Raw genomic sequence first — 12,563 nt, forward strand, 5'->3', positions numbered from 1 at the left:
TCTCGAATGGAATGACAATCAATTTTGATTTGAAAATTTTTATTTTTTTCCGGATGATCAAATAGAAATTAATTATGGTTTTTGACACAATTAAAGAAAAAAGGATTTCTTTCAACAATCGTTTTGAGAGCAGGTGAAATACATGTGAGTAACTTCCAAAGCGATGTCATTTCTTCAATTTTTGCAAGCCATGAATCAGTGTCTTCTGTTTCAGGTTAAAATTTTTCAAATAAAAAAACAAAAAATAAAAAGGATGAAGTTTGAAAAAAATATGAACAATAATTGAAAAAGAAGGGACAAATCGGGTGATGGAATATGTTCAAATTAATATATCACAAATAAAATAAGAACCAATCTTGCATCACTTGTGAATCAACAAAAAAATATTAATATTTCTGAAAATATTTGGTTTTTCAGAAAACGTTGAATTCTTCATGTTTGTGGCATTGGTTATGTTGAACATAAAAAAAGAAACTCATCAAACAGAAATATCTGTCCAATAAAGGAACAAAAAGTTGAAGCTTCTATTTCAAAACACATACCCTCAATAATTACTCTTTGAAAAGGTGCTATTTCGAATTGTCAAATGTCTCCTCTCCCAACACAATTAAATGGAGATTCCTTCTTCGCCAATTGTTCCAATCTTCGCTGAAAACATAAGGTGACAATCTTTCTTTATCGTTCTGTTTTTGCTGTTTCAAGTGTTCATCCACCTTCTCTTTCTTCTTCCTCTTCTCTCTTCTTCTCATCTTCTCTTCATTTGACCTTTCTCCCTTGACAGATTTCTATTCTTTCCCTCAATCCTATTCCACAGTTTCTCTTCCTTCTCTCTCTCTTTCTCTCTTCCCTTCTCTTTTTTCCTTATCATTCTTCCCAAGCATCATAAATAAATTCATCTTTTCTCTCCAACTGTAATCTTTTTTCTGTCCAAACCTCAAACACCAAATCTCCTCTTCTTCAAATAAATCTTGTGGGGAGTGATTCATCATCATCCCCTCCCTCAAACTTTCTCTTCCTTTTCTCTCTTCTCCATTCTTCCTTTCGCACTCTCTCCTGTTTCGCCTTGTCAAATCGCTTCTCCAGCTTCTTCACCCAAAACATCCAAATGCATTCCTCTCCTTTATTCTTCCTCCCCTTTCTTACTCCTTCTCAATTTTTCTTTTTCATCCATTTTGGGAAGCATCCGATGTTTGACATTCAAAAATACCCATCTGTTTATTTTCTGCGAGATGAAACTTTTTAGAGACAGCTTGTGCTGATTGAAAGGAGATGTTTCATGAAACCTTCTCTGCATATATTCTTGAGGGGAAAAAAAATAAAAATTAACAATTAAAAATAAAAAAATTTTTTTTATTTTGTTATTATAATTCAAAAAATACATTTTCCAAAAAAAAATAAAGAAAAATAAAATAAATCAAAAAGTTTTCTATTTCTTTCATTCTGAAAATTTTTCATCATTCAAAAAAATCAATTTTTTCTGCAAACAAACACTTGCACATTTTGACCTTCTTCATTTGCTAAGCACTCCCATTGCGAAATATCAACAATCTCATTTGCCTCTTCTCTCTTCTCAATCTCTTGTTCCTCGCTTTCCGTTCTGCATTAGCCCTGCTTCAATCTCTTTCCTTCTTCCTCCCATCAACCCCATCCTTTCATTCTCTTCTCCATCTTCCTCTTTTTCCTGTCTATCGTTGCTCACTTTCAATTCCTCCACGTTGTCATTTCAACTCATGAAAAGCCTTCCAATGCATAATCATTCAACATCAGTGCCTTATCATATGAATTGCATGCCTTTGAATAAAATCTGGTATGTCTTCAAAATGCCCCTTGTTGAAATTCCTAAAAAGGGAAAGATATTGTGAAAGCGAATGGCACAGAACAAATGAATAAATAATTCAAACCTCTCAACAAATGCAAAGTTATTGATGTCCAACTACTGTACCAAACTTAATTTTTCAATGAAAAGCAGCCAATACATGTTTGGCAAATTCAAAAAGATTACAATGAAAATGGTAGCATATTCAACAAAGAATGAAGGCTTTGAGAGAATTGAATGTTATTTTTGTGAAACTGTCGAAATTGCTGTAATCCTTTTGGTTTCACCTAGCAAGGCAAATAAATACATAAACAATCAAAAGCATGTTGCACAAAAAATAGTGGAGCCTTCAAGCGCATCCTTGTCAGCTATCTGATAAATGCTGTGTTTTGTGCATGAAATCGATATCTCCTCCATTGTTTGCAACAATTTGGGTCTGGCAAATAAAAGAGGGATTGTCATTGAACTATGTGTTGGATGTTCTGTCATTCTTCGAATATTGTTTGTTCGCGTTGTTGAGCTGCGTTGGCTGAATTTTGATTTGGCGATTTTCCTTCCTTTGAAAAAACACCCTCACTTCCAATCTTTTTTCTTCTGCACATCCATCACAAATAAAGAGTTAAATAATTAATACCCTTTCTTTTTCAATGCTACTCCAAAAATAAGGTTTTATTTGGAATTTACAGTCATCAAATCATCTATTATGGTTGAATGAAAGAAAAAGTGACATTTGACAATATATTTATTCAATATTATAAACATAGTATTGAACATATATGAGTGACTATTTCTCTTCCATCATTTGGCTTATAATGTCCTTGTTTTATTTTTTAATAGATACAATGCAGATTGAATCAAATTATTCAAATTGAAAAAATAATTTAAAATAGTGGGGGTTATTTAAAATAACCCCTGTTTATTTGAATTGACTTGCTTATTTTTAAAATCTTCATCCTATTTTGAATTGAATGTTCAAAACATGAAAATAGATAACATTAAATGATTTGCATAAAAGATTAATGTGAAATACTGAAGTTTTTTTGATTTTCTTTTAGAAAAAATTTTGATCTTTCAATAATCAACTTCGAAAAAATAGAATATTTCGATAATTCGTTTAAAATGCTTTTCCAACTTATGTTATTGAAAACGTGAGTTACATAATGCAAGTATATATTGTTTAAACAATTAAAAATTCATTTTTCCCAATATACAAATCATAAAAGCTTTTTCAAATTTTTAGTTTATTTCTTCGCAATTGAAAGTTGTTTCTTATAATTGTTTCAACATTAGCAACTTCAATGTGATGCCTATCTATTCCCTTTGGATTACTCTGCTTTTCCCGTTTCAAACAACAGCTATTTTCAAACAATATTGTTTTTCATTTTTCACCTTGCTGAAAAACAATGTTTAAAATCATTAACAAGAAATATATAAAACACTGAATATTTATAGGTATATATGGTTTTTTTTTCAAGATTTCGTTTTTTATGAAGAACATTTTATATTATTTCAAATTTTTCTTTTTCGATATTTATCTTCTAATTTTGCAAATTACACAATTTTTTTGCAGTTCCAAATGCTATCAACATTTTGCCTTTGGATATACCACATTTATAACACACTCTATCCTCAAGATTTCTCACAAACGAAATTTCTATTTCAATTGTGGCAAACATTTATTCTCTCGTGTCAGCATCAACAGCTTTCGCTTCCAGCACGTTCAAAACACCATCAACTGTTATATTGTCTTTTTTGTCAACAGCTCCGACACTTCTCTCTCTGCCTTCAATGCTTCTTTTCTCCACCAAACACGCTCTTCATCAAATGCTCCTGTTGAACACATTGGAAATGAAACTAATAAAAAGAAACCTGGAAGACTGATTTCGTTTGACGTGAACAGCCATCGATTCGAGTGGTGAGAATGGAATGATCCAAATGGTGGAAGCGATTGAGGTGGAGCACATAAAGTCAACTGCGAAAATGCAAATCTCACAGTCATATCGTGTTCTTTTCACAATAGTTCATCCAATGGTGAAGGAGAAGCGTCATACAGCTTGCATTTATTTCATGGTAACAACGAAATCCAATCACACAAATTGTTCAGCTGCTGGTGGAGGAGCGAATTGCCTTGGAGGAATGCAGACAAATTCTATTCGGCTGCTAATAGAAAACAGAGTTGAAAGTTGTTCAATAACAAGTTGGGGTGGAACTGGTTGGGAAATAGTGCTTGACAACATGCCATCAGATGCAAAATTTTTGTTCACCAAATGCAAGTGTATTGCAAATACTGGCGGTGATGCGGCAGGAGCAATCACATCTAATTATCCTCCAGCAGTAACTTCTCTTTAATATTTACCACAAAAGTACCAGTTCATTAATAACAAATTGATAAATTCATCATCTTCATGGGGAGGAGCCGGGCTATGTTACATAAACACCTTCACTTGGATGAGCGGGTTCAAATTCATCACATTCTGCTTTTTCGATGGCAACACTGCCACTAATGGCAGAGGAAATGATGTGTTCTTTTACGGAAGTGATATCACCAAATCTCCTTTCCAGCAATGCTGTTCAACAACCCAAGCTAAAAGAGTGTGGAATGCAGGAACTGCTGATAACACTGTGTACAACAGTTGGCTTCCAATCATCAACCAGAACAAAATCGTGTCAAATAATGGGACAAACACAGATCTCTGCGGAATCACACAACTCAGTCCATGTGAAACAATAGAATATGCTCTTGTTCGCATGGCATATCCCCAAGACGCCTCACTCACCCTCCTCTCCTCAACATTTGTTCCAACTCAAACACTCACTTTCAGTGTGGCTGACACTAAAATCACTGGAAATGGCACAACTGCCACCACCATCGCCTCCAGTGGCATTCCCCAACCACAAAACTCATATTCGCAGTCATCGCAGTCATCATCATCATATTCATCATATTCATCAATATCAACATCTTCTTCACCAGATCCATCTTCCACTTTTTCCCTCTTCCAACAGACTCAGGGCTCCCTCACGGTCTCTGCCCTCGCCCTCACCCACAACTCCTCAAACCAAATAACTCCCATCCTCTTCCACCTCTCCCAAAGCTCCCCTTCCCTCAACCTCAACACAACCACCATCACCGGAACAACCTCCATAACAATAAAAACTCCCCTCTTCTTCCTCACTGCTGGCTCCCTCGCCCTCAACCACACAGCAATCACCAGTCTCGCCCTCAGCAGCCAAAGCATCTTCCACCTCACCTCCCTCACCGCTCCCCTCACCCTCAACTCCTCCATCACCCACATCACTTCCACTGCAATCCCCGCCAGCTGTGTCCTCTCCTCTGCCACCTCCCCTGCCCTCTCCCTCTCCCTCGCCAACTGCACCATGACCAACATCAACTCAGAACAGTTCAGCCAACAGACTGCCACAGATGGCGGATGCATCTCATTCGCCTCATCTACATCTGCCAGCACATTTTCTGTGAATGACACCAAATTCACTGTATGTAATATGAGCGATGAAGAAAAGTGTGTATTTGAAATATATGAGTTGATAAATAAAAAGAAAGAGAACGTGGGATGCTTCTAAAAACAGGTGCAAAGGTGAAAAGAAGAAAATGTACTTCTTTTTAAAGAAGTTGGCATTGGAGATTTTATGGGGATGTGGTATGAAAATGAAGAGATAAATGATAACGAAAATAAAAAAGATGCGTGAAGTAATAAGAAAGAGAGAGGCTTAATTTAAGAAAAAGAGAAAGATCATTTGGAAATTATGAGATTACGGCAAAAGAGAAAATGAGTGAAAAAATGAGGAAATAAGGAAAATGAAAAGGAAATAGACCTACGATTCTGCAACTGCAACATCTAAGTGCAATGTTTATTGTGATTATGGATTCTGTATTATGAAACACGCTCACGAAACAAATTTATTCTTCAGAATTTTCAGAATATTGTTGTTTTCTTTTTATTTTTTATGCAAAAATGATAAAAATTATCTTCAAAGTGAATCATTCTTCACTAAAAATTCAAAACAAATAACATTTTCACTTTATTAACAAATAATATATTTAATTTTTGTTTTATTTATGCTCATTTTCACGCTTCCGTAGAATAATCAAAATTTCATTTATGAAATTGTCAAAAAGGTTTGATTTTTCTTTTGTTTCCACTTTGTTTTCAAAAGTGTTTTTTGTTTGTTTTATTTTCCTTTCCCACAATTATTATTAATTTGAATGATCTTTTCTAATTTGAATTAGGATGGTGATTTTTAAATTTTGTGCTTTTATTTGAATTGAGTGGTATTAATTCAAATTAATAGAGGTTTATTTAAAAAACCTCAATTAATTCAAATTTCCCAACTTAATCTGCATTGTATCTAATGGATAATTAAAATTTTTAACAATAGATAGATATTTTCAAAAAATAATAAACTTAAGGTTTGAATGTTTTCTGTAAAACAATTATTTTTCATTTTTGCTTATCATGAAATGCAGATTCTGACCTGTGCGACAAGTGGAAAATTTTGTCAGTGACTGACACAGGTGAGCGTCGTAATAATTTTTTCTTGATCAAAACCTTTTTTATAATAATCTTATTTTTATGTATTTTTTCAAAAAAATATTCACTATTGGTGTTCATTATATTGGAATAACTTTCATAAGAGTGACAACACTTTTTTGAATGATAATTGAATTTTTATAATATTATTTTAAAAATGTTGTGAATTGAGTGAATTATGGTTTACTGACAAGATCAGCGAAACTTGGAATTCCTTAAGCCACTGAAAGTCACTTTCTGGAAAAGTCTGTCACTTGGTTTATAAATTATGGATCCAAATAGCATAACGAATCTCCCTCAGGAGCTAAAGCTGTATGTTTCTAGTTATGCAATCGTGTGTTTCATATCGCTTTTGTTTTTGTGTTTTGTCATTTAAAGCTTTTTTAACTGTATTTAGCAAGCATCATTCATCAAAAAGTTGGAAGATTTGTCAAACAAAAATTGTTAATTTGTTTTATCGGAATTGATCAAAGCACCAGACAAAGGAAACAGAACGTTGTTTTCGTTGAAAAGAATGAATTAATAAATAATTCTATTTTTTAATTTTTTCTGTTTACAGGCATCCAAGAGATATATCAAAAATGATTACGAATATATTATTGAATTTTCTTTAAATAAAAAAAATGTCAATTAAAACTATCAATTTCAATAAAAGACAACTTTATCTTTTATATTTTTTGATATATAGTGTGTTTCATTTGTCATTCCACCCATTTTATTATCGGGAACAATAATTTCTGACTCTCCAGAGCACTTTCAGAAAAAAATAAATAATAGAAAATTATAAGTATAAAATTAAATACTGTTCCTGAAAATATTTTTTATTTTTTCAATTTTAGTGAAAAGATCTGGTATTCTTTGTTTTATTATTGAGATCAAAGATTTGCTAATATTTCAACAAGCTTTTTGTTTTGAATGTTCTGAGTTATATCATTGTTGAAAAACTTCATTTGTTTTTTTTTTGTTTTCGGTTAATTTTTGATATTGAACACTTCGTTTTTCAATTATTTTTATAATTTCGTGATTTTTTGTTAAAATATGAAAAAGCGGTATCGTTTGTGATAATCATGGTTTTTCACGTTGAAGAATAAATGTCATACTGATTGAAAGGTGCATCACGAGAATTTTGAAATGAAAGAATGCAATTTGAAGCAAATGAAACAAAAAAACACAAATACAAGTTTTTTTGATAATAATCACAATCGTTGATATTTTTTAAAGTATTTTTTTCATATTATTTTCTTTGTTTGTCGACAATTTTTATATTTTTGCTTTCAAATTCAACAAAAAATCTTATTCACTTTATTGCAAACTTCAATTTGTTGATATATTGCGAAACGCAAAAAATAATTAAAAAACGAAGTGTTCAATATCAAAAATTAACAAATAACAAAAATAACATGAAGTTTAACAACAATAGCAATACTCAGAACATTCAAAACAAAAAGCTTGTGCAAATATGAGCATATCTTTGATCTCAATAATAAAACAAAGAACACCAGATCTTTTCACTAAAATTGAAAAAATAAAAAATATTTTCAGAATAAATAATATAAATATTTTGAAGGTTTCCTGCCATTCATTTTTTTCAAAAAGTGCTCTGGCGATACAGAAATTTTAGGTAACGTTAATAGAAATAAAAAAAAAAAGTGGGCGGGGGGGGGGGGGGGGGGGGGGGGAGGGTAAGATTAATGATTCACACTTTAAGAATTCTTTTGTTAAATGGTTGAAGTTTATTTCTGAGTGTTTTTTCTTCAAAACTTTGAACAAGGATCACTTATTTTGCATTTGAAGCACAAATGTGCCGATGCAGTCTGTGAATGGTTTTCTTTAACGACATCCTGAATTGATATTAGTGGAAGCCATTGATCAAAAATTGGTGAATTTAGCAATTGAGCATTGATGACAATTTTTCATCAGAAATATGTCGAGTGTTCTCAATGTCTTCATCATCTTCCTCTTCTTTCCTAACATTTGAAATCAATATTTTCTTTGAAGAAGTCACTGATGGTGAAAAGGGGTGTGTTGAAAGTGATGAAATAATGCCAGCTTTCGATAACGCTCTTTGCTTGTTTTTTCAACACTGTTCATCTCGACAGCATCAGCCTCCAGCAAAAGTTCAGCAAAAAATAAATAATAATCCTCTGACAACATTGAACAAATGAAGCGAATGAACCTTTGATAGAATCATCTTTCAAATAAGAGAAGGAATTGATGGGACACTTTATGAATTTCAAAGAAACTTGTGTGCTTTTTTTCAATCAACATATTTCCATGATCCCTCAAACTCCTCTGTTTCTGATCTCACAAAAGGCAGTTCTTCAACTATCATTTTCTTCAAACTTCTTTCTTGGTATTTTTTTGTCACAACAAAAACCATAAAGCAGACTTATTCACCAATCTTGAAGGATTGCAATGTTCAGGAGGAAACTAGAGGATTTCTTTAGTTTAATCCAAATACAATCCTTTCTTGGTTTTATTATTTGATATTAATGAAATCTTATCAAAAAGAAGTGCAATTTAAATATCAAACATATTATTATCAAATGGGACCAAAAAGTCAGCAAAACAATTTCACCCTTTTTTGTGCTTCATAGGTTTCATCTTTTTAAAAAAGGCAACTTTCGGAAAAACAGACACTCAAATGGAAAACAATTCAGTAAAATATATTTATTTTCAAAAATTGATAGTAGCTGCAAATTTCAACTAGCAGCTTTTCATTCTTCCCTTCTTTCTTTAACTCTCAGTTGATAACAATGCATTGAATTCGATTGCTTGAAAAAGAATTATGGTGACATCTTCCCAGTTTATCTTTCAGCACTTTGCAATATTCCATCTGGCTCAGAAAAAGAAGAGAATTTCAAAAGGAAATTTTCATTCATGAAATCATTTCATTGATTCCATTGAGTATTTCAACAATGAAAACTGAAAACTGTTCTTCGGCATTCATTTTATCAAAGAATATTTTCATTTCTATGTCATATATTTTTGTTCATTTTCAGAACCTTTTTCATGCATTGCAAGCAACATTGAAAATAAAAGTTACAAGGTGAAATAACAGAGGAAAGATCTCATTTTTATTAAAAAAATTTTATCACTGCATTTCGTTTATGAAATTTGTTTTGAAGTCATTTTTTCCTTATTTGTTTGCTCTTAAAAAAGAAAGAAAATCTTATTGAGATTATGTATGTCGTAATTGATAGTTTATTTGGAAAATCAATTTCAAGTTATGTGTATGTCATTTTATAACAACTTTTTTCATTTTTAATAATGATCGGAAGACCAATTTTTTTATTGAATTCAAAGATATGTTGAATATTTTTTAAAAACAAAATGACAACGATTATCCATTCTTTTGTTGTATTTTTCTTTTTCATTTGCAGTTGAAAGAAAACAACAACAAATGAAAAACAATTTAAGTTATTGTTATGATTTATTTTTTCAAATGTTTCACCAAAAATATTTATATTTCGAAAAAAAATTCATTTTCGAAAATTAATAATTCGAATTCGGAATTAATAATTCGAAATATTAAATTAATTATTCTAATTTGGAAATAAATAATTCAATTTCGTAATTTATTAATTCGATTTCGAAAAAGAATAATTCAATTTCGAAAATGAATTATTCAATTTCGATATTCATTTATAACAAAAATTCTTTAATTTATCTCGAGAATGTATTTCAAAAAATATCAAGTTATTTTTTTTAATCAATCCAATTTTTTTACTCATAGAAAACTGTTGTTTTTTATTTCAACAATCAATAAATCAATTTTTTTTTTAGTTTTTTTTTCATTTTCGAAAATCATTACTCAAATAATAATTATTTAATAATAATTCATTTTATTGAATAACCAATATAATATAAATATCATCATTCACGTTTTATTGATTTGGAATAGAGAAAATCAACTAACGCAAGGAGCAGGTTTGCTCCTCAACAATGAGTGTTATTATTTATTATGTGTGGTTTTAGATCAAACTTTGCCTGCAATTTAACTTCTTTGCATACCATTGTCATCAATTTAAATGACGCAAGATACTGTTAGAGTACCAAATAGTGACGGTGAAGACAGAAGTAATGATTTGATGCACAGGCTTTCAAGGGAAGAAGACATGATTGAAGAAATTACAAGAAGCCAAACACTAACAATGCTGTCCGGACCTACGGGAATGTTACCAATGAGAAAGGTGAAGAGGGAACGACTGAAGAGAAGAAGCAGATCGAGATCGAGCGAGCCGGAGTCGGACGCAGAATTTTGTGATCTGATCGCAAGAAGGAAACAAGGAAAGCGTGAGAGATTACGTCGTACATTTAGTCGAGTGATGATACGGGAAGATGAAAAAGATAGCGAATGGGATTCTGAAGAGCTGGGAGCGCTGCAAGAGAAAGAAGGAACAGAAGACTTCACAAGAATTTTTCCCAGGGAGTGGTTGACACCCCGGAGGCAAGCGAGCGAGTTGAGGAAATTCATCGAGTTCTGTAAGGCGGGATCCTTACGAATGAATGAGGACATATTGAATACGTTTATTCCGGAGAGAGAGAAGGAATTTTTCACGGGACACACAGACACAAGCTGGAACGCGCTAGCCGTGACGGGGGTCACAGCTGAAGGAAGGAAGGATTCTCCGGAAGCTGTTCGAGCCATCGAATTGCTCCAGCCTGCCCTGGAATCGGGCTTTGAAGCAGCGAAAGCGATCGCAGCCCTCTCGGTGAAGGATCTTGAGAAGGCGCACCTCATGGAAGAGGAGAAAGAACGATTGAGAGGACTATTTTGCTCCTATGCGCTTATTGTCGACTGCATCAGCAGAATTAACCTACTAAAGGTTATACCCCAATCGGGTTGGGAAAGCGCGAAAGGCTATTAAGAAGGAGGAATGTCCAAGGATGTATTAGAGAATTTGAAGAAGCTGGTAGAAAGCACCAGCATTTTTCAATCTGAGGGAGATGCAACAGGATGTTGTGCATCTCCCGAATCCACAACAGGTTTCGGGACCATAACAGATAGAGGGGGACTTCCGAGAAGATACAGTTCGGGAAGGAGCACCCAAGGATGTGTATACAGACAGCTCCAGAGAAGAGGATGCGGCAGGAGCTTCACAAACTTCAAAGGAAAGAAGAGAACACCCCAGTTCCAAGCACAGTGTGTCCCCACCATCGTTGGGAGGCCAGCCCCAATTCCTGGTCCATTACCACCGGCTCCCCCAAGGACCCAAGGAGTGACAGCTATGGAATCAACAATTGAAGCCGACTAATGGTCGCGAGAGTAGAGAGAAAAGAGAGTCTCGCTTTGCCGCAAGACCGAGAGAAGAGATAGAGAATCAAATTACAGCGAAATGAATATACATCGAGAAACCGTAGCTCCGGGCGAGAAGCGATCAGAGCCGGATATGCAGAAACAGCATGTCAATATCAGAGATGCACTGAGCCCGTTAGATCAAAGGAAGGAGAGAGAACGAGAAATCACACGGGATTGTGTGATGGAGATATCGAGAGAAGATGCGCAACACGATACAACGAAAGAAGACTCCGCATATCCCCGAGTGAGGAGACAGATGAGCGAGAGGAGGAACGAGAAGAGAGTCTTGAGAGCTTTTGGGACGGTTATCGATTCCCCAATTGGGAATGCTCTGGAGAAGAACTTGTGGAGAGCGATTGCAGACACCCACGCGACAGAAGAGGACACAGAGATTCAGCATAAACACATGATGTCAGAATTGAGGAGGAGTGAAACGATTGAACCATTGATGGAACCACTTCCTGGGAGACTGGTGAACAGGCTGAGCGAGTGGTAGAAGATTGGGGGAGACAAACTAGTGAGCCGTGGTGTAAGAGCTCGATGGAAGAGTCTCCAGTCTCCAAGCTCACTCGAGGAGAGAAAACACAGGCAAGAGTTTCGGGTGACGATAGAAATGACGAGGAATTATTTATCCCTCTTGAAGGAGGAATTAAAGGACGGAGTGGTGAAGCCCATACTGGAGTAGGAGGTGAAGTGGTTCAACCCGACATTCATGGTGATAAAGAAGAACGGAAAGTGGAGAAAGATACTAGATTGCAGGGCGCTAAACGAGGAAGTGCAGGGAAAGCATTTCAAAACGGATACACAGGAGACAGTGGTTGAACTCCTGAAGGAGAATGATTGGATGGCCACTCTCGACATATCGAGTGCTTATCAACATGTCAAAGTGGACGAG

General features: G+C 34.2%; 5 protein-coding genes across 5 annotated transcripts; 4 read left to right on the forward strand and 1 right to left on the reverse strand.

Moving 5' to 3' along the window:
* Nucleotides 1-3,751: 3,751 nt before the first annotated feature.
* On the forward strand, nt 3,752-4,165 carry MONOS_10982 (uncharacterized protein; the record flags this gene model as incomplete). Its single annotated transcript, XM_067863473.1, has 1 exon — nt 3,752-4,165. One exon carries the CDS (start codon nt 3,752-3,754, stop codon nt 4,163-4,165), a length of 414 nt encoding a protein of 137 aa, XP_067720377.1.
* A 659-nt stretch (nt 4,166-4,824) lies between these two features.
* Nucleotides 4,825-5,253, reverse strand: MONOS_10981 (uncharacterized protein; the record flags this gene model as incomplete). Its single annotated transcript, XM_067863472.1, has 1 exon — nt 4,825-5,253. One exon carries the CDS (start codon nt 5,251-5,253, stop codon nt 4,825-4,827), a length of 429 nt encoding a protein of 142 aa, XP_067720378.1.
* A 5,144-nt stretch (nt 5,254-10,397) lies between these two features.
* MONOS_14396 (uncharacterized protein) lies at nt 10,398-11,624 on the forward strand (the record flags this gene model as incomplete). Its single annotated transcript, XM_067867195.1, has 2 exons — nt 10,398-11,211; nt 11,356-11,624. The coding sequence occupies 2 exons, from the start codon at nt 10,398-10,400 to the stop codon at nt 11,622-11,624; spliced, it is 1,083 nt and encodes a 360-aa protein (XP_067720379.1).
* An 81-nt stretch (nt 11,625-11,705) lies between these two features.
* On the forward strand, nt 11,706-12,164 carry MONOS_14395 (uncharacterized protein; the record flags this gene model as incomplete). The annotated part of the gene is made up of 1 exon (XM_067867194.1): nt 11,706-12,164. One exon carries the CDS (start codon nt 11,706-11,708, stop codon nt 12,162-12,164), a length of 459 nt encoding a protein of 152 aa, XP_067720380.1.
* A 44-nt stretch (nt 12,165-12,208) lies between these two features.
* On the forward strand, nt 12,209-12,490 carry MONOS_14394 (uncharacterized protein; the record flags this gene model as incomplete). Its single annotated transcript, XM_067867193.1, has 1 exon — nt 12,209-12,490. One exon carries the CDS (start codon nt 12,209-12,211, stop codon nt 12,488-12,490), a length of 282 nt encoding a protein of 93 aa, XP_067720381.1.
* Between the last annotated feature and the right edge of the window lie 73 nt (nt 12,491-12,563).

This window comes from Monocercomonoides exilis (assembly GCF_001643675.1).
Source record: "Monocercomonoides exilis strain PA203 chromosome Unknown scaffold54-601524, whole genome shotgun sequence".
Classification (NCBI taxonomy): Eukaryota; Preaxostyla; order Oxymonadida; family Polymastigidae; genus Monocercomonoides; species Monocercomonoides exilis.